At 45.1% G+C, this 22,104-nt stretch overlaps 1 protein-coding gene across 6 annotated transcripts in view; it reads right to left on the bottom strand.

Moving 5' to 3' along the window:
* Syne2 (spectrin repeat containing nuclear envelope protein 2) overlaps positions 1–22,104 on the bottom strand; it is a 392,771-nt gene that overhangs the window by 58,112 nt on the left and 312,555 nt on the right. For all 6 annotated transcript variants that reach the window (XM_045155524.1, XM_045155526.1, XM_045155527.1 and 3 more), the window contains exons 83-92: positions 20,199–20,375; positions 17,287–17,442; positions 12,685–12,837; positions 9,320–9,490; positions 8,462–8,592; positions 6,677–6,881; positions 5,265–5,444; positions 3,745–3,870; positions 892–1,046; positions 654–798 (exon numbers count right to left, since the gene is read on the bottom strand). In XM_045155524.1, the coding sequence (XP_045011459.1) occupies positions 654–798; positions 892–1,046; positions 3,745–3,870; positions 5,265–5,444; positions 6,677–6,881; positions 8,462–8,592; positions 9,320–9,490; positions 12,685–12,837; positions 17,287–17,442; positions 20,199–20,375 (1,599 nt within the window). The remainder of the gene's footprint in view (positions 1–653; positions 799–891; positions 1,047–3,744; positions 3,871–5,264; positions 5,445–6,676; positions 6,882–8,461; positions 8,593–9,319; positions 9,491–12,684; positions 12,838–17,286; positions 17,443–20,198; positions 20,376–22,104) is intronic.

Genomic DNA, 22,104 nt, shown 5'->3' with positions numbered 1-22,104 from the left:
ATGACACCAGGTATTTGGTCACTGTGGTAAGCCAGTGACCACGCAAAGATGGGAAGAAGTATGCTAACGCGCCCCTGGAAGGATGGTGATAACGCTTGCCTTCTGTGGAGGCTGCACTGTACTGGAAGCTTCCAAGGACCATGGAACCCTGGAAGTGCTGTCCTTAAGTAAATATAGCAGTTAAACAAAATGATGGCATTTATGAAATGGGTGGGAAACTTTCCGATTTATCACTGATAACTCAACTTGCTTAAAGATGTGCATTCCATAGTGAGAGGGTGATATAGTCACCACACACACACACACACACACGTATATATGTATACATACATTTGTGTGTGCTTGTATATATATACATATATATATATATGTATACATACATACACACACACACACACACACACATATATACTACACACATATGCATATATATAATAATTTGTTTTTTTGAGGTAGGGTTTTACTCTAGCCTAGGCTGACCTGGAATTCACTATGCAGTCTCAGGCTGGCCTCGAACTCACGGTGATCCTCTTACCTCTTCCTCCCAAGCGCTGGGATTAAAAGTGTGCGCCACTTATATTTTGATTGTATTTTGATCCTACCTTTCCCCGCCCCAAGGTGAGTGGCCCCACGGAGGCAGGGCGCGGGCTTACCTCAAAGGTTTTCTGCTGTTCCAGGAGAGCTGGAAGGCTATGGGCTGTGTTTATTTTAAGGGTTTCTTTTATTTTGTCCAAGAGCTGGACCCACTTTTCACAGCAATGAAGAAAATTTCCACTCAGTCCACGTCCCTGCAGCTCACTACAAAGGTTTGGAAAGAAAACACAGCAGGCTTATGATGCGATATTGTCTCTTCTCTTATCCTGAAACAAGGGCAGAGAGGCGGACTCTGACCTGAGATGGTCCAGCGCTGTGGCCGTGGCCCGGATCCACTGCCGGTTCACATCCTGCAGCGTCTTCACAGCCATGTCACTGAGGGGGAGCTTCAGGCTCTCTTCGTTCACGCGCTCAATGTCAGGTGATTGTGCTGTCAGTGCTAGCACATGGTCCTGGGGAGCGGGGAGTCCACATTTTAGGGTGCCAATAAGATACCTTAATGACGAAAGGTCTCCTCACTTCAAAGATGAGGGAAACCTAGTGCCTGAGTGGGGAATGATTTACACACAGTCAAACACCAAGTTAACATTAGGATTGGGCCTGATCTCAGCTCTGTGAGTAGAATGCCCGTTTGGGTGTACCAGCCTGTACATGTGGCATGTCGGTTAGTCTTCACTGTTGACTTGGTATGATCTGCAATCACCTAGGAGACACACCTTTGGGTGTGCCTTTGAAGGCATTTCCAGAAAGGTTGTGCTGAGGGGGAAGACTCATCTTGAACGTGGGGGGAAGAAAGCCAGCTGAGCACCGGCTTCCGTCTCTCTTTCTGACTACAGACGCGGTGTGAGCAGCCGCCCCTGCTCCTGCTGTCACCCCTTCCCTGTCCTGGTGGACTGGCCCCTCAAACTGTCCTTCCTTAAGTTGCTTCCTCAGATATTTTGTCACAGCAAGGAGAAAAGCAACATACATGACCGTGGTGGTTTAAGTCAGGTGTCCCCCATAAACGTAGGTGTTCGGAATGCTAGGTTGCCAGCTGATGGAGATTTGGGAACTGACGCCTCCTGGAGGCGGTGCATTGTTGGGGGCGAGCTTATGGGTGTTATAGCCAGTGTTTGACACACTCTCCTGTTGCTATTGTCCACCTTATGTTGGCCAGGGGGTGGTGCATGGGGGTGATGTCCATCCTTTGCTCATGCCATCATTTCCCCCTGACATCACGGAGCTTCTCCTGGAGTCTGTAAGCCAAAATAAACCCTTTTTTCTCCCAAAGCTGCTCTTGGTCAGGTGATTTTTGCCAGCCATGTGAACCTGACTATAACAATAGCCCAGGAAGTAGTAGAAAGGGTTACTAGGTTTTGTCTTTGAGCCAGATCAAAATTGATGCCGCCCCCCCCCCCCCCAGGGTAGGGTTTCACTCTAGCCTAGGGTCTGGAATTTACTATGTAGTCTCAGAGTGGCCTCCAAATCATGGTGGTCCTCCTACCACTGTCTCCCAAGTGCTGTGATTAAAGGTGTGCACCACCATGCCCAGCTTAAAAATGAACCTTTAAAAAACTTATTTCGCAAGGAGAGAAAGAGAGAGAGAAAGAGGAACAGAGAGAATGGGCACACCAGGACCTCTAATTGCTGCAAATGAACTATAGATGCATGTGCCACCTTAGGCATTTGGTTTTACTTGGGTCCTGGGAAATCTAACTCAGGTTGTTAGGCTTTGCAGGCAAGTGCTTTAACCACTGAGCCATCACTCCAGCCCTGAAACTTAAAAAAAAAAAAAAGAAAAATCAGCCAGGCATGGTGGCACATGCCTTTAATATCACCACTCAGGAGGCAGAGGTAGGAGGATCACTGTGAGTGCAAGACCACCCTGAGACTATTCCAGGTCAGCCTGGGCTAGAGTGAGACCCTACCTCGAAAAACCAAAAAAATAAAAAATATAAGTAAATAAATAAATTCTTGACTTTAAGTTCTATTTAGTCTGCCAACAAACTTGTTCACACAATGTGTCTGCACATTAAATGATGCTTTGATCCTAAATAAAACCCTAGCCAAGAATGGTACTTGAACATATTTTAAGAAAATAGTTTTCCTGTGTGTTGGCAGAATGTGAAGTCATAAGAGAGCAAGCTCATCAGCGATTTGTTTTTAAAAAGCTATTGCAAGGACAGCCTCCAGGTCAAAAATACATTCCACGAACATCCTCCGGTATCTCTACAACTGTGCTGTGGTATTCTAGGTCAGGGCCAACGTTTTCTGCAGACGGCCATGTAGGAGCCTTCGCATCTACATCTCTCACAGATAATGTATAAATGGAAGGGAATGGCTGTGTTTGAGTACATTTTGTTTTCAAAATTAGAAATTATTTACATTTGGACAGCTTGCCATAACTTGCTGATGTCTGGTGGAGGTTCAATGTGATCCTTGGGAGTTGTAAGATCCAGAACTCTTTAACTCTTTTTTTATGTCAACTACACAAAACTCACAAAGGTATTAAGAAGGATAATTATATAATCTTTTTTTTTTTAAATCATGCTTTCTTTTTTTTAATTATTTATTTATTTATTTATTTTTTGAGAGCGACAGACACAGACAGAAAGACAGATAGAGGGAGAGAGAGAGAATGGGTGCGCCAGGGCTTCCAGCCTCTGCAAACGAACTCCAGACGTGTGTGCCCCCTTGTGCATCTGGCTAACGTGGGACCTGGGCAACCAAGCCTCAAACCGGGGTCCTTAGGCTTCACAGGCAAGCGCTTAACCGCTAAGCCATCTCTCCAGCCCAATTATATATTCTTAATTGAATATTTTGTATTTGATCTTCAACTAATCAGAAATTAATCACAGTAGCCAATTACTAGTTGGATTTACAGAAGTTAATCTGTAAAAATGCCAAGGTAAAAAAAATCTATAATAAAAATCTATCTGATAATAAATATTACTATTAGTCATAGACATAAACATTATAAATAAATTACCTTATTATTGAAATAGATCTCTACATTTCTACACCTTGGGAAAATGGGGCAAGGATGAAAGTCAATTAACTGTCTTGCGCTTGTGAGCTAATTAGTATGCAGATAGATTCATGTAATAGAATTAGCTTGGTTTTTAATCCTATGGTGACTCCAAGTCCTTAGGAAAGAAATATTGACAATACCAGGAGCAAGTCAGGATCTTCTTTTTCTTGATGGTACAGTTTGTCCAAATTCTCTTCCTCACGCGTGATAAGACCTTTTAAAGATTCCAGGCGGTCCCCAAAATCCTTGAACTGTGCCAGAACACTCTAAGAAAGAGACGTTTTCATTAGAAGTCATTTCCATGAACGTACGTAACAGAATGAAGCATGACCTTGGTGGGTACACAAGACTTCCAGCCGTCTTCAACTCACAGCAGCTCATGACTACCTCTTCCCCACTGCAGGACCCGCATCTCCCTCTGCCCCTGAGCTGCCCAGATGCACAGTCGCGTTCGCAGGGGCTGCCCAGGGCATCTGTGAGTGCCCCGCTCCCTCAGCCCTGGGGGTTAGTTCTTTGTCCTTCTGTTGACACTGACACGACACGGGAGCCTCTGGGCAGCCCAGACACTATAAGCTTTTCAAAAAGCGCATAAAGGGGCTGGAGAGATGGCTTAGAAGTTAAGGTGCTAGCCTGTGATACCTAAGGGCCCAGATCTGATTCCCTAGAGCCCACGAAAGCCAGATGCATATGGTGGCACGTAGGTCTGGGGTTTGTTTGAAGTGGCTAGAGGCCCTGGTACACCCATTTTTTTTTCTCTCTCTCAAATGAAAATAAAGTATTTTTAAAGGTACATAAATAATACAACCAATGGCCATGCTTCAAGCAGCCACTTCTTTTTTAAAGAATATTATTTATTTATTTATTTATTTGCTATAGAAAGAGAGGGAGAGAGAGAATGGGTGATCCAGGACCTCCAGCCACTACAAACGAACTCCAGACATGTGTGCCTCGTTGTGCATCTGGCTAACGTGGGTCCTGGAGAATCAAACCTAGGTCCTTTGGCCTTGCAGACAAACACCTTAAACCCCAAGCCATCCCTCCAGCCCTCAAGCAGCCTCTTCTATGCCTTAATTACCCTACTCAGAAATCCAACTGTGAGATCTGAACAGGGTATGAAATACATCACTTTTTAAAAATTTTATTTGAGACAAGAGAGAGAGAGACAAAGAATGCGTGCACCAGAACCTCTAGCCACTGCAAATGAACTCCAGACGCATGCTTCACTTTTCACTTTATGCTTCTGGCTTACGTGGGACCTGGAGAATTGAATCTGGGTCCTTAGGCTTCGCAGGCAAGCACCTTAACTGCTAAGCCATCTCTCCAACCCACACGTCACTTGTTAAACATATTCAATAGAAGCCAGGCATAATGCCTTATGGCTTTAGTCCCAGCACTGGGGAGACAGAGGTAGGAGGATTGCTGTGAGTTTGAGGCCACCCTGAGACTACATAGTGAATTCCAGGTCAGCCTGAGCTAGAGTTCAATAAGACCTGCCCACTGCCCGCATGATTCTTGAAGCAGAATCATATTTGGGGTGACCTCACTTTGTACTTTATGGCACCGCCCATAAAGCACAATTCCTTCCTTCACAGGATACAAGGGATAGAAGGTCTTGTGCAAATGTCCAAGGCTACAACTTGAGCGGAATAGTCAGACGAACCTCAAATTCACTTGATTTCACCAGCAGTATCTTTTCCAGGTAGTCGGCCCTCTGGAGGGAGTGCAGTTGCTCAGAATGGATCCCAGGGGCGCTGTACTCGGCCGGTTGTGGGAGCCGGTCTAAGAAGGTGGAATTTTGGAGAAAGGCCTCTTTTGTCTTCTGCACATCACGCTGCAGCTCCTGGGGAAGAACCACAAGATGCTCATTGTTTCCTCACTGCAATCCCTGCCCCGTCACTCCAACAACATGTAGGGAAAACTTTGGCCTGAACCTGGGCTTCGGTGAATGGCTTTGTTATTGCTGATTTCACTCTGTTTATTTTAGACAGCTGAAAAAACTAAGTTTTCTTCAAATGATGTTCATCATATGGGCTAAGCTCCGGCAATTTAGAGCTGAAATTGACCACTGCCCAATAAAGTCGAGGCTTCCAGTTTACAGAAGCTGGAAACCAACTGGGTACAACCATGGGCTTCATTTGTCTAATCATCTAACACCGTAGGGATGTGATTTTTTTTTTTTCCCAATTTATGTGTGTATGTATCTGTAGGTGTGTGTTCACACGTGTGTGCACACACTCACACCACAGTGTATATGTGGCGGTCAGAGGACAATGTCAGGGGGTTTGTCCTCTCCTTTCACCTTCCTTTGAGATAGGGTCCTCTTGTTTTGCCACTGTGGGTGCCAGTCTATCTGGGCTGAAAGCTTCCAGATTCCCCAGGCTTCACCCTCCCCTGCTGCCGTGGGCACCCTGGTCACAGTCATGTTAGTCACCTTGCATCGGGCTTTGCACGGGTGCTGGGCAAGCCTTTAACTATTGAACCATCTCCCCAGCCCCTCATGACGATTTAAAATTTTTTTTTATTTTAAAAAATATTTTATTTATTAGAAAGAGAAAGAGAAAGAGAGATAGAGGGGCAAATAGAGAGAAAGGGCATGCCATTTCAAACTCCAGACACATGCGCCCCACGCGCATTTGGCTTATGCGTGTCCTGGGGAATGGAACCTGGGTCCTTAGGCTTTGGAGGTAAGCACCTTAACTGCTAAGCCATTGCTCCAGCCCTCATGATTCTTAAAGCAAGACACTCATAGTTCTTGTTCTTAGATGATCACACTCAGGTGAGATACTTTTGCTTGCATTGCAGGCTTTGTATGAGGCTTTTGCTTAGAGAATTTCCTGCAATTTGAATGCAATACAAACTCGAAACGAAGTGCTATCAATTCCCGGGACCCAGCTGCCACCTGGTCCTCACATCCCGTCTCACCTGTGTCCTACACAGCCTACACAGGACACATGGCTCGACTAATCCCTTCTCTGCCCCTGTGGTCTGTCTTGTCCCAAGGTCATGACCGCCCTTCACTGGCCCTGTCTGTTGGGCTCACCTGGCTCTGGCTCTCAAGGGCTTTGCACCCACCTTGATGTCCTGCAGAGCCAGCGGCAGGCTCTCGGCCAGGTTGTTTCCAGACGTGCTGATGTCTGCGAGCTGCCGCAGCTTTGCTTCCTGCTGCCCCAGCCTTGCTGCTGCTTCTGCGTGGGCACCCCGATAAGCCTTCCAGAGTGGCAGCAGACCCCCAGCCTTCTGCAACTGGTCTGCAAGGTCCCGGTTTACCTGGGTCCACCTGTCAGTGCCATGTGAACAGCAGGACTCTCAGTTTCAGGCAAAACTGCAGGGCGCACACACTCTGCCGGGACTGTCACGGCAGACGCTTCCAAAACGGTTGGCAGCACCCATGGACACATTGGAATCCAAATGAGGCCACTTAGATGATGTTGTGACATTTAACAAAAATAATAAAATTTGTGTTTGGAAGGAAATCTCTATTTTGAATGTCTCTTAGATCAAACTGGAGAAATCACTGAATTGTGAACCCAGTGAAGATGCCCCTCACTCCTCACAGAGGGCATGCGCAAAGTGGTCTGACTTAAGCTGCGTTCATGCCAAATAAATTTATTGTGCAACGAGAGAAACAAAATGTTCCTTGTTTTCAAACAAAAATGAAAGAAACTTTTATTCCATATACAGATTCTATTTTGCTTTCTTTCCTTATTACTTATTTCCCCCCCCCCCACGTTACTAATTAAAAAAGAAAAAAAGAAAACCCAGCAAGGTGTAGTGGCTCATGTCTGTAAGTCTAGCCCTTGGGATGCTGAGGCAGGAGGATCACTGCAAGTTTGAGGCTAACCTGGTTCCAGGTTAGTCCAGACTACAGAATGAGACCCTGACTCAAAACCAAAACAAATGAGCAAACAAAATGAAACAAGGAAGAAGGGAGAGGGGAGGAGAGGAGACCCAATTTTCAATGGCTGTACAAAACAGCCTACAAATCATCTGTTGAATTTTCATGTGCAGGGCTCAGATTTAGCTCACTGGGGCAGCGCCTGTCTGGCATACACAAAGCCTGGGTTTAACCTACAACAATGCCACAAACAACACAGAGAAAGAAAAGGGATGAACTTGTGTGTGCAGTGATGCCCTGAATTCTCTGAGCAGCAACAGCGCCGCCTACAGGTGGCAACCCCTCCCCATACTGGGTGGGGAGCCACCGCTATATGCCTTTGCGCCCTCCCTCCATCTCTTCCAACCAAGACTGGATCACGACCCAAGGACACCACCGCAGGGCATATGATTTGGTCTCATGTCCAACGCTTGTTTCAAGTTGGCTATTGCAGCAGCTAAGTCTGCATGGAGGAAGGGTGGAGGAAGCTTGACTTCTCCATCATTGTCTCGGACTAACTGGTTCTAGGCCACTTGCATATTCCATTGAGCAAAATAACTGCCTTTAACATCGATTAACTTGAGCCACACTCCTTAGAAGGACCTTTCAAATCCCACCACCAGCAGCAGCTCATAAGAAAAATTCTTTCCAACCTCCGCAAGAGATAGTTAAACCTCTTCCCCATTCACCTTATAATGCTTCTGAAGATGCTTGAGCGCCTCCAGAGACTGCCCACCTCTGTGGCAGATTCCAGGGTGGCAGAGGGTGCCTGGCATTCTGCAAGTGGCTGTGCTGGGGCTGCGGTTACGGCATCTCTACACTCATTATCCAGAATACTATATGAGGCTCACAGTAACCTCAGGACACTGAGCCGCACAGTAACTACGGCTTCCAAAGTTTTCAAGTGATGCCACAAGAACATAAACACAGCCATCTTGGAGGATTAAGAAGACTTTTCAAGGCCCAAGGTCAGGGTAAGGTACCTTGAGTGAGCATCCTGGCACTTCTGTTCAATGATTGCAGCAATCGAGGGGCAGGAATCCTTTAGCCTGCTAATCACCTCCCGGAGCTTCTCCCAACACCCTTCATGACTTTCAGCTTCGTCCTGAAGGGACTAACAGAACAGAACAGAAGGTCAGGCTCAGATGGCCTGGCCATTTCCCATGGAAGACCTTGCTGCTACACAACACTGACACAGACAGACGGACCTCACAGGATGAGACAAATGACCAAGAATGAAAAGAAGAAAGCAACTGGCAAGACACTCCTTCCATGAGGCTGAAATTCTCAACTGTCAACACACACACTCACATGTGAAATGTATAAGCTATGAAATAAAACGGAAATGGAAAATGCAACGCGCACTTAGCAAAGTTATTTAAACGAACTCCAGACACGTGCGCCCCCTTGTGCATCTGGCTAACGTGGGACCTGGGGAACCGAGCCTCGAACCGGGGTCCTTAGGCTTCACAGGCAAGCGCTTTAACCGCTAAGCCATCTCTCCAGCCCGCAAAGTTTTATTTGTCTCACATGACTAACTGAAATTTTAATCTCTTATTTTTTATTTTTTAAATACCTGTATTTTTTAATTGATCTATTATTTTTTAAAGTTTTTATATTTATTTACTAAAGAGAGACAGAATGGGTGCGCCAGGGCCTCTAGCCACTGCAAACTCCAGATGCATGCACCACCTTTTGCACCTGGATTACATGGGATCTAGAGAATCAGATCAGGGTCCTTAGACTTCACAGGCAAGTGCCTTGACCTCTAAGCCATCCCTCCAACCCTCCACTGGCAATTTCCAGCCTATCTGGCCTTTGCCACACTCTGACGGATTTACCTGAAGGTTCTGCACATGGTAGTCCAAGGCCTCCAGTGATAAGACGGCAGGCTTGCTGTGCTCCATGCGGTACGCGAATCGGACTGCCGTCAGAGTCACCTCGTCGTAGAGCCTGTTGTAGGTCTTCCAGTCCTGCAGCACCGACTGCATGGAGGCTTTTAGCTGATTAACCTATGTGCACAGTGGGAACACAGCGAGTGAGAAAATCCTGACGATGACACATGCCTCACCTTCCAAGGATCCTAATGCTGTACCCAGCTCAGGCGCATTAGCTCAAAAGCACTGAGGGATCTTCAGTGAGTTACTGAAGTTGGAAAGGGAAAGGGCAGGAGGAGGAGCACACATCGCAGTGGAGGCTGGCTTGGGTCAGGGAAGTAGAAAAGAGCCCTAGATCAGGAGGATCATGAGAGCACGCTCAGGGACAGAGCGCCGGGCAAGAAAGAGGCTCAAGAAATAGCCGGGCGTGGTGGCTCACGCCTTTAATCCCAGCACTCGGGAGGCAGAGCTAGGAGGATCACTTTGAGTTCGAGGCCACCCTGAGCCTACATAGTGAAATGGAATCACTTTCTCCGCTTTCCTTGTGCAAATTATTTAACCTTCTGGTTGTGTGTTATTTGATCCCCAGAAGATCGGGATTACAGAAGCCCGTCACGGCTTCCGGATTCTCATGTGCAGTGCGAGGATTGAACAAGGGTATACAGAGATTTGAGTGGCAAGTGCTTCATCCACTGAGCCAGCCCCCTATGCCCCCATTCCATTCTTCATAGCCTTAGAAGATTCCATTATATAGATATGCCTACCAACCTTTTCCTTACACAGTCACAGGCTGAAACTGCCGTGAGCACTCAAGTACAAGTTAGGGGCAGAACTGACGCGTCACGTGGTAACTCTGTTTAACCTTTCAGAAAACTGCACACGGCTTTCCAATGCAGCTGGACCATCTTACCTTCCCTACCAGCAGGGTATGAAGATTAGTTTCCATACCTCTCTCACACTTGAAATTATCTGCCTTTACTATATGGCCATCCTCACAGGCATGGGTGACATTTCATTGTAGCTTTGATTCATTTTCCCGGTGACCATCAACCCTGAGCATGTCTTCATGTGCCTATTGACTATTTGAATTAGATTCTTTCGAGAAACGTCTAGTTAATCTCCCCATTGTTTGTATTTGGTTATCTGTCCTTTCATTATTGAGTTATTGTTTTGTATGGTATTGCTCATATAAAGCCCTTATCAAAACGCATGACCTGCAAATATTTCCTTGCATTCCAGCACATCTCTGGTGGACTCTGAAAAGAGTGGAGGACTTAGTGTCAGTGAGGCCAGCCCCAGTTCTCTCTCCTTCCTCTGGCTGCCTTACTTGCAGCATCCTAAGAGACCAGGCAAGAGGATTGAGGTGGTTGCCTTCTTTTGAGAGCTTCATAATGTTAACACTTACATTTGTAACTTCAACTCATTTCAGGTTAAATGTTATGCATGGCATGAATCTTTATCATGTGGCTGTCCAGTTGTCTCAACACCATGTTATGAACAATCCTCTGCCCCTCCCCCACAGCACGTCATCTGGCCATCCTCGCAAACTCAACTGACCACTGGTAATTGATCTGTGTGTCTACCCTTGTGACATTACTTTCTCCAGGTTTTATGTGCACTACCTCTAATTCCCCTCTCTATTTTTTAAAGATTTAATTAATTAACTTATTTATTAGAGACAGAGAAAAAGAAAGACAGAGCGAGAGAATGGGCATGCCAAGGTCTCTAGCCACTGCAAATGAACTCCAGACGTATGCACCACCATGTGCATCTGGCTTACATGAGACCTGGAGAATCGAACCTGGGTCCTTGTGCTTCGCAGGCACACGCCTTAACCACCATCCCACCTCTCCAGTCCCTCCCCTCTCTATCTTTTATCAAAATATAATCTATTTGATTGTGGTTTTTCTCCTCATGCACATGTCCCCCACAGCCTGTGGGCTCCTTGAGGGTAGGCGTCACTTGATCCTGGTTCATCTTAGTCCTGGTGGTGTGGACACACACACATAAGATATGACTAACAGATGACTGCCCAGCGCTTTTCCTGGAGTCCCAGGAAGGAATAGGGCCACAGGATGCCTGAGGGTCTCATCCACACAGCTTGTTTCCAATTCCCTCTTGGAACACAAGGTTGGGAGCAGACTTTAGTGGATGGCCACTACCTCCCAGTGAGGATCCTGGAGGAAATACAGACGCGAAAAAACTGGTTCACATATAGAGCTTCTTCCCTCTGTGGCAGGGAAATGCTGGCCGCTATCTCTGCAGATGCCCACTCCTCTCTGCCTGGAAACGTTCACCTCACCAGCCATCTGGCACACCCTTCCTTTCTCCACTCTGTCCATCGTGCAGCTGTTTCTTTTCACCGCTGCAGTTCTCCCTGAGCTGACCCTGCTCCTGGCTTACAGAGCCCATGAGACACACAGCATTTCCGCCCCGGTGCCCCTGCCTGGGGGAGGGCTCCTGAACCGCCTCATAGGTGCTCCTGTGTATCCTGTGACCCGGACATAATGCCAGATGCTCTGTGGGCTTGGGGGATGGAGACACTTATGTCTGCATGAGTACATCAAACACAACAAATGCAGCCAAGTGTATTTCCGGCCTGGCCGTGGTGTCCAGAGCAGTGGCTTTGCCCTGAATTAACTCAGTACATAAAACGAGATTTGAAATACTTCTCTTTACTTCAATCTTTTTCTCAGGAGCTTTTCCTTTTTTTTTTTTTTTTGTGGGGGGGCGGGGGTGGAGGTTTTGAGGTAGGGTCTCACTCTAGCCCAGGCTACCTGGAATTCACTATGTAGTCTCAGGATGGCTTTGAACTCCTGAGTGTTGGGATTAAAGGCATGCGCCACCACACCTTGCTCACATTTCATTTTTTGACACAGAGCAGATCTCCATGATAAAATAGTAATAACAACTGTAGTACCCATGTAAGCCAGAGGCACAAGGTGACACATGCATCTGGAGTTTGTAGTGGCTGGTGGCCCTGGCAGGCCCATTCTGCCCCCGCCCCTCTCCCAAATAAGTAAAATTTTCTAAAATATTTATTTGAGAGAGAGAAAGAGGCAGAGAGAAAGAAAGAGAAAGAGAGAAAGAAAGAGAATGGATGTGCTAGGACCTCCAGCCACTGCAAACGAACTCCAGATGCATGTGGCCCCTTGTGCATCTGGCTTACGTGGGTCCTGGAGAATTGAAACAGATCCTTCAGCTTTGTAGGCAAATGCCTTAACTGTTAAGCCAATCTCTCCAGCCCCTAAGATTTTTTTTTTTTTAAAGAATGATAACAAATAAAAGATTGTGGTAGGAGATAGCATAATTGAAGTGAATTCTAGTACCTGGTTGATGACATCAGTCTTCTTTTTAACCAACTCATCAATTTTGGATGCTGTGTCTTCTAACAATGGCAGGGCTCCATTCTCCAGAGTCAGGGAACTATTTCTCAGCTCATCCAGTGCTTTGGATTTCACAGCAAGCTGATTTTCTATATCCTAGAAGAGCAAGACAGACTTTAAATGAATATATATATATATGCGGCAATTAGTAAGTTATAAGATATGGTGCTTACTCTTTCCGAGTAAAAATAATTGCTGTAGCAATTAATTATATATACTGTGTTATAGAAAAGATATTCTAATCATAATACATTTTAGAAATATTTTATGTTTTTGAGAAATAAAGAGGCAGATAGATAGAGAGAATGGGTGCACCAGGGCCTCTAGCCACTATAAATGATCTCCAAATGCATGTGCCACCTTGTACAACTGCCTTATGTGGGTTCTGGGGAATCGAACCTGGGTCAGCTTTGTAGGCAAGCACCTTAACCACTAAGCAATCTCTCCATGATACAATTTTTTTTTTTAAAACAAAGTCTTCCTATGTAGGCTTGAACCCATGATCTTCCTGCCTCAGCCTCTTGAGTGCTGGGATTATACATGCATACAACCGCACCTAGCTGCATGAAGTATATTCTTAACTCAACTGTATAGTCCAGGCTCTGTGCTTTGGGCAACAGTGGTTACTATCACCCATCTGCCCTGTGCTAGCTCTCTGGCCGGGCTCAAGGCATCAAACTCCAAAGTTCCCAATTTCTCATCTGGAGTTTGTCTTCAGTGGCAAGAGGCCCTGGGGTGCTCTTCTCCACACCCTTCAAATAGGTAAATACATTCTTTAAAAAAGTGTGACAGCTTGAAACACTTTAAAATATCGCATAAAGCCAGGCATGATGGCTCATGTTTTTTAATCCCAGAACTTGGGAGGCTGAGGTAACAGGATCACTGTGAGTTTGAGGCCAGCCTGGGCTATAGAGTGAGTTTTAGGTCAGCCTGGACTAGAGTGAGACCCTGCCTCAAAACAGAAATAACAGGGGCTAGAGAGATGGCTTAGCGATTAAGGCATTTGCCTGAAAAGCCTAAGGACTCAGGTTTGATTCTCCATGTCCCACGTAAGCCAGATTCATATGGTGGCACACGCATCTGGAGTTCGTTTGCAGTGACTAGAGGCCCTGGAGCACCCATTCTCACTCTTTCTCTCCCTCTCTCGGTCTCTAATAAATACATAAAAATACATCTTTAAAAAATATAAATAACAGGCAGGTGTGGTGGCGCACACCTTTAATCCCACCATTCGGGAGGCAGAGGTAGGAGCATCATAACAAGTTCAAGGCCACCCTGAGACTACATAGTGAATTCCACGTCAGCCTGAGCTAGAGTGAAACCCTACCTTGAAAAACAAGGCGGGAAGAAAGGAAAAAAAAGCCCATAAATAACCAAATATTGAATCACTGTCCTCCTTCAAACTTCTAATACTCTTTCACAGAAGCACATTTAAATAAAACTTCTTTTTTAAATATTTAAATATTGATTTATTATTTGAGAGAAGTGTGGGGAGAGAGTATGTGTGTGTACATGAGCACCCCAGGGCCTCCTGTCACTGCAAACGAACTCCAGACACATGTACCACTTAGTGTATCTAGCTTTACGTGGGTACTGGGGAAATCAAACCTGGGTCACCACACTTTACAAGCAAATGCTTTTGACCACTGAGCCATTTCTCCAGTTCTAAACAAAAATTTCTAAAAATATTAATTTACCAAGAAATACCTATTTCCTTTAGAGTAAGGAAAATTGTTTTCAACAACAACAACAAAAATAATGTATCCATCCATCCATCTATCTAGATATATGACTGCCACCACCAAACATAAACACAACTTTGGAAAAAAAAAAACAATAGCTTTGACAAGAATAGCATATAAACTATCCTTACGAAAGAGAGCTATTCTTATTTCTTCTTATCCTCAGAAATCTAGACACTTGGCCTGGTGGTCCTACAGTCTGGCTTGACACACTGAGGCTTACTTTCCCAGCTCTCACCTCACTGGGGAATTAGTTCATCTTTCTTTAAATCCCGATTTGCTGCATATAAAATTGGATTAAATAAAAGCTTATTCTTCCAATGATGGAGATTTATTAGAATCAGTAACTACTTTCTTCCTTTCACCTATTCTGTGAGAATTAGACATAAATATTATTTAAACATCTCAATTCTCCTGAAATGACCTTGGATGTACTTCTGTTAGCAGTGATTGCTTAGAGTGTAGAGTACCTAACTGGTCTAATCACCTCACTTCACACATCCCCCTTCTAGCCAACTATACTGTCTTTGATAATTGAATGCACCATACTGCATTAATGTTTGATAATAAATGTTCCTACAGATGGGATATTGGGGGGGGCACAGGGGGAGGTGCTGAGGAAAGAACCCAGGGCTAGGTGGAGGTGGGTGGGGGACAGCTAAACTTAACCTCAAACTTGTTTAGAGGCTAGTGCTAGCAAACCAAAACTACCAGTAAAGTTATGAAACACTTGCTTAGGTCAGACTACCAGCAACTCTTCATAGGTGGGAGAAAGGTAGGAGAGGACCCAGAGGCTGACCTGAAACATTGGAGCTTCTTGCTATGAGCAGTATAGAGGTAGTGAAGATGTTTGTCAGCAAGGCGCGGCTGTGACCTTCTGAATTTCAGAAGCCTCATTCAGAGCCAGTGTAGAGAATGGAAAAGGGAGATAGAGATGAGGCTGGAGGCCGAGTGAGGGCTGCTGTGGAGGGCAGACCTGGGTGGAGAGGGGTCCTGCCAGTTTAGACCCAGGAGAACTAAAGGGTCAGGATGTGCAAACTGAGAGCACCTACTCCCTCGTGGAGGAGGAGGTGGGGATGGAAAAGAGCAGCAGTGAGGTGGGGAACGCAAGCTTCCCAAGCACAAGAGTGCTGAAGCTAAGGTGGTCTGAAGTGGAGTTGGACAGCGGGGAGTTGGGAACAGGAAACAATCATCTGACAAGACCATTTAGGTGTTCCTACTGTCACTTCGTGACCTTGCTGTCCTGTAACCTCAATAGTACTGGGGTCTGACTCACTTCCCATGCCTGCCAAAGAATGCTTTCCACAGCTGGGCGGAAGCAACACGGCGCCCTCTGCAGGCACGGAAACAACTGACATGGCGGGACAGGACCAGCCTGCGCCCCTTAAGGAAGACAAATGTGGGCTGGAGAGATGGCTTAGCGGTTAAGCGCTTGCCTGTGAAACCTAAGGACCCCGGTTCAAGGCTTGACTCCCCAGGTCCCACGTTAGCCAGATGCACAAGGGGGCGCACGTGTCTGGAGTTCGTTTACAGTGGCTGGAGGCCCTGGTGCGCCCATTCTCTCTCTCCTCTCTTTCTCTTTCTCTCCCTCTGTCTCTTTCTCTCTCTCTCTCCCCCCCCCTTTCTCTCTGTCTGTTACTCTCAAATAAATGAATGAAAATACCAAAAAAAAAAAAACCTCCAAAAAGGAAGACAAATACATTTTGGGGAGAGGGTGTTTCAAGGACTGAGGTGGATAACACTCAACACCCATGTGTGTGTGACTCAGATGTTCCTTCCAAGGGACAAGCGGTCCTTGGAAAACAATAGGTGGAAGACAATCTTCTGGGGAGATATAGAATGAAATACCAAGAATAATGTAAAACTCAGTAGTCTTATCGATATTGGGCAAAAGAATAAAAAAGCAAGGATGGAAATAACCTAAGACAAAATTCCTTGTGAACATTTCTTTTCTAAGAATTTTCCTTTCCAGTAATAGCCAAACCCCTTAAAAGAATAATGGCCACAAAAATATATGACTTCTAAAATGGCACTTTAGGGCTGAAGAGATGGCTCAGCAATTAAGGCGCTTGCCTGCAAAGCCTAATGACCCAGGTTTGATTCCCCAGTACCCATGTTAAGCCAGAGGCACGAGGCACATATATCTGGAGTTTGTTGATGGTAGCTAGAGGTTCCGGCATATCCGTTTTTTTCTCTCTCTCTAAATAAATTTAAAAAACTTAAACAATTCTTCCAAAAAAAAAAAAAAATGGGGGCTGGAGAGATGGCTTAGCGGTTAAGCGCTTGCCTGTGAAGCCTAAGGACCCCGGTTCGAGGCTCGGTTCCCCAGGTCCCACGTTAGCCAGATGCACAAGGGGGCGCACGCATCTGGAGTTAGTTTGCAGAGGCTGGAAGCCCTGGCGCGCCCATTCTCTCTCTCTCCCTCTATCTGTCTTTCTCTCTATGTCTGTCACTCTCAAATAAATAAATAAAAAATGAACAACAACAACAAAAAAAAAAAAAAAAAGGCACCTTGCAGGTAAGCCCATGGTCAAGGATCTAAGGTTCATGAGCAGTTTATTTAGTCATGTACCACATACATGAAGTGAGCCATATATACCTATCCCATCAAGGTTTGTACATCTAGTCCAAATACACCTATCAACACAGCCTATCCTTGTTACTAAGGAACATACAATGTTAAGCACAGGGGGAGATGGGTAGGAGAATTCAGAAACTAAACCAACTGTCCACCTCCTCAAGGCTAGCGAGGGGCACTGTGGAGCCCAAGCACACAGCGGCAGGACACCACCCAGCTCCTCACCTGGCAGTCCGGGAGAAGCTTCTCAACAGAGACAACACTCTCAGGTTTCTGTAGAGTTCTTAGCCTTTCTCCTTGGGCCTCCAGCCAGCTGTTCAAATTCTGGATTTTGTTTTCATTCTCAGTGACACCTTCCAAAAGTTGTTCTAACTGTTGTATCTATAAGTGATGGGGAAAAAAATGGCATAAAGAAAATCTTATTTTCCACCATGTGCTTAAAAATGTAATCCAAGAGGGCTGCAAAGATGGCTTTAGCAGTTAAGGCACTTGCTAGCAAAGCCAAAGAACCCAGGTTTGATTCCTCAGGACCTCCATAAGCCACATATACAAGGGGATGCATGCATCTGGAGTTTGTCTGCAGGGCTAGCGGCCCTGGTACACTCATTGTCTCTCTCTATATGATTCTCTTTTTCTCGAATAAATAAATTAATTAAATATTTAAAAAAATGCAATCATAGAACTGGGGGAATGGCTCAGTAATTAGAGATAATTGCTTGCAAAGCCTGCCAGCCCAGGTTTGATTCCCCAGTACCTTGACAAAGTTAGACGCATGAAGTGGAGCATGCATCTGGAGTTTGTTCACAGAGATAAGAGGCCCCATTGTGCCCATAGTTTCTCAAATAAATTAAAAAATACATAAACGGAACAATGTAGAATTTTTGCCACAAATGTATCATTTTTGAAACAAAAAGAGAATTGTTTCTTCCCAGATTTCTAATATTTTCCATAATAAAATGTACCAATAATTTTGGAATAGTGTTTAAGTTAGGAAACAGTACTTAAATCCTTCTTTTAAAAAAAGCCTTACACTTAGGGCTGGAGAGAGGCTCAGTGGTTGAAAGCATTTCTTGGGCAAGCACAAGGACCCGAGGAGGCCTGAGAGGCTGCTTGGAGTTTGAGCCCAGGACCCACAAGAAGAGCTGGGTGTAGCCACGCCCACGTGTAAGCCCAGTCTCATAGGGGAGCACAAACCTGAAGTTGGTGGAGCTCCCCCCAAAAAAGACAAGCTCTGGGATCAGTAAGAGGCACCAGCTTTAATAAGAATGACTGGCAGAGTGAAGGCATAGACACCTTCTCTCTGGCCACCACAGGCCAGTGCAGGGGATACCAAATGAGCACCCCCCCAACACACACACACACACACAAGCAAAAAAACCACAATCTTATGTTGGAAGTAAAAGCTAATCTGTTGAGACAGCTGGCTGTTTTGGAGTTTTGTAACAGGTATACAAGACAAAATCATTCTTCTAATATTCAGTTTTCTAATATTCCATTGTATCCTTGGGTGGCTTACGAAAATTTTCTTCAGATTCTTTTCACTAGGGTTGCTTAATAGTCTCTATCAATGCCAACAATATCACAAATAAAATAATCAATTCTTAATTCCATGATTCTTATTTTTAACATAATTTCATTAGGTAATAACCATAATATATAATTTTTTTTTGTTTTATGTTTATTTATTTATTTGAAAGTGGCAGACAGAGAAGGAGGCAGAGAGAGAGAGAGTGGGCATGCCAGGGCCTCTAGCCACTGCAAACAAACTTCAGATGCATGTGCCCATTTGTGCATCTGGCTAACGTGGGTCCTGGGGAATCGAGCCTCAAACTGGGGTCCTTAGGCTTCACAGCCAAGTGCTTAACCACTAAGCCATCTCTCCAGCCCATAACCATAATATATAAAAGTTTTGTGTATTCTTTTCTGATATCCCACAAACTCTGTGTACATGACATGCTAATATTAGTTTTAAAGGGCTGCCCAATATTATATCAAAAGGATGTACTATCATTTGATCAATTATTCCCCTAAAGTTGAAAATTAAGAAAGGCTACAGTTCCTCCCCCCCCCCTTTGGTGTTTTGAGGCAGGAGCTCACTCTAGCCCAGGCTGGCCTGGAATCCACTATGTAGTCTCAGGGTGGCCTTGAACTCATGGTGATCCTCCTACCTCTGCCTCTAGAGTATTAGGATCAAAGGCATGCCCCACCACACTTGGCTCAGTCTACAATTTTACAAGTAAATAATACTGAGCAGTTTGGAAACACCTTGTCTGTTTTGAATAAATAAATGTGTAGGGGCTGGACTATTGGGCCAAGATACAATGAAATCTTGGGCTCTTTAAACGTTGCCATGGTTTTTTAAAGAGCATTTAAATCCTTACAGCAGCAGCAGCAATGTAGGAAGGTGATAGCTTTGGGGTTTATTCCTTTGCTAATATTTTTTCTAACTCGGAGCACATGCTATATATGTTATTCCTTTTGTATATCTAGGGGTTGAAAATGACAGAGGTCCATGTTTCTTTCTCTTGGGACTGTCCCGCTCATGATCTGTGTCCACTGATGTGCATGAACACCTCTACTTGACTCTTAATAGAATAAGCCATTTGTTTACTTTCTCCACACAGAGAAAAGACCAAGCATTTGTCACCACAAATACTGAATATTAATTGTTTTCACATTTTCCTTCATCTTCTCAAGAACTAGCTAGAGCAAAACCAACCAAAAAGCCACGTGCATTTTTTTCTTTTCAGTCTCCTCATAGCTGAAATACCTTTGTCCTTTTTGAACATCATCTTTCACAAAAGGAAAGTCAAAATCTCTGACTTTTTAGGCCTGCTGTGAGATTTGACATCCTGCAATTGATTCTGATTAAAAGACCAAAAAAAGACTGATATTTGACATCTTAACTAAACTGTCTTCTCATTCAACTAACTGAATTTCCCAAAGAAATCACAACAGAAAAACAGGAAGTACTTTCATACTCTGTTATATGTCCCCCATGGAGAATTTCCAAAACACAGGATTTACAAATTGAGACGACGGTGCATTGGGCTTAACCGGTAATCAACCAACCTAAACATCTTCTGTGGTTTTTGGGTAAGTGGTATTTTGCATCCAACTGTGACCTCCGGACCCACCTTTCTATTCAGGGTTCCATGAACTCGGTGCCATTGGCGGTTCATCTCCCCGAGGTGCTCTGCAAACTCCGTCCGCTCGTAGCGCTTGCTTTCTACGTCACAGGTGCTTAGCTGAAGTAATGACTGGTTAACAAAGTCAACGACCCACTGTTTATAGTCCATTTCCATTCTGAACTCCTGTAACACACGGACGGACACGGAGATTAACCACTCAAGTTGGAATGGACATCCATTCGCTAAACTAGATTTTCCCTTGGATGGACTCTAGGGGTCGCCAAGCTATCACCCATTAATCCCATTCTGAGGAGTTACCTTGCCTTTTCCCCTCCCCTAATCAGGCCATTGCTTTACTTGAATGGACATTCTTTCTGGGAATTCCATATTCCTGGGAACAGCATGATTCACTGGCTTCAAACACCAGGGGAAAGTCCAAGGGCGCACTTCAGAATGCTAGCTGCTGTCACCGGAGGGACTATCAGGACTCCAGTCTGACCTGAGGGTCCAATAAGAGGCTGCCCGAGATCTCTATGGAATTCTGAGCTCATGGAAAATAGCAGATAAGAGTCTGTCATGAAACTCAGGTCGTCTTTATGGGACTTTACCCATTTAGACAGTTGCTCTGTTCCTTGGGGGCCAGAGGCCTTGCAGGGCAATCTGGATGGCTTTAAGTTCTACAGTGAGCCAAACCCTCCCCAGGCTAACCATGTTTCTGTCAAGCCTGTCAGTTATAAAGTTCTAACACTACTTCTTTTATTTTTTAAAGTTTTTTATTTGAAAGAGAGATAGAAGTAGAAAGAGAGAGAGAGAGGAGAGAGAGAATGAGCAGGCATATCAGGGCCTGCAGCCACTGCAAACTCCAGATGCATGCATGTGCCCCCTTGTGCATCTGGCTTATGTGGGTCCTGGGGAATTGAACCTGGGTCCTTTGTCTTTGGAAGCAAATGCCTTAGCTGCTAAGCCATCCCTTCAGCCCAGTTCTAGGACTTCTAATGGAGATATCCAAGGCGGGAATCATGTGTTAAGTGCTAGGTAACTGTGGCCTGTGTAGACCTTTCCGAGACTCTAACATGCACTTGAGTTAGGACACGATCATTTATAAAATCAAAATCTTTAATATCATAGTAGGTCATCATGCCATTCATCTTTGGCCTCTCAGACACCAGTATTTTGACCCTGATGAGTCTTTCAAAGTAATGGCCAGGCAGGCTTCCATTTGTCTGGCTAGATCACCACCAGGTGCATAACAAACATCTGCACCTTGTTACATCTGAATTAAATCTGTTCAAAACTGAGCATCATGGGAAGGTCATATTAATATCTATCGTAGAAGGCGCTCATAGTTTCCTTCCTCATTCTCTTACTCAAGAACCTCCACTGATACCCACTCTCCAGCTACTGGCCAACTGTGCTATTTTCAGTGGGTGAGAAGTTTAGTTCAGGTGAAGGAGACAGGCAAATAAATTCATGATAGTAACACTGTGTGACCGGCACTAGAGATAGAGCCTTGGGGGACATCAAATGTAGTGAAGTCATGTAATCCAGCTAGAAGAGGTATTTGAGCAGATTCTTAAAGGGTGACTCGGGGGTGGGGGGGTTTCCCAAGTGGGTGGTGGTGCTGCAGGTAAAAGGTGCAGCATGCATTTGAGTAAGAGGAAGAAAAGACCAGAAGCAGGTGAGGGGTCAAACCTGGGTCTAATGTTCATGCAGGGAGTGAAAAGATGACACTGGGTTGGTTGAGCTGAGCCCAAGTCCATTAAAAGCTTGGATCTTCAGGGCTGGAGAGATGGCTTAGTGGTTAAGCACTTGCCTGTGAAGCCTAAGGACCCACGTAAGCCAGATGCACAAGGTGGTGCATGCACCTGGAGTTTGTTTGCATTGGCTGGAGGTCCTGATGCACCCATTCTCT

Source organism: Jaculus jaculus, chromosome 7 (genome assembly GCF_020740685.1).
Source record: "Jaculus jaculus isolate mJacJac1 chromosome 7, mJacJac1.mat.Y.cur, whole genome shotgun sequence".
In the NCBI taxonomy this organism is placed as follows: Eukaryota; Metazoa; Chordata; class Mammalia; order Rodentia; family Dipodidae; genus Jaculus; species Jaculus jaculus.
The sequence above is the reverse complement of the archived record's forward strand: the minus strand, read 5'-3'. Positions and strand labels throughout refer to the sequence as shown.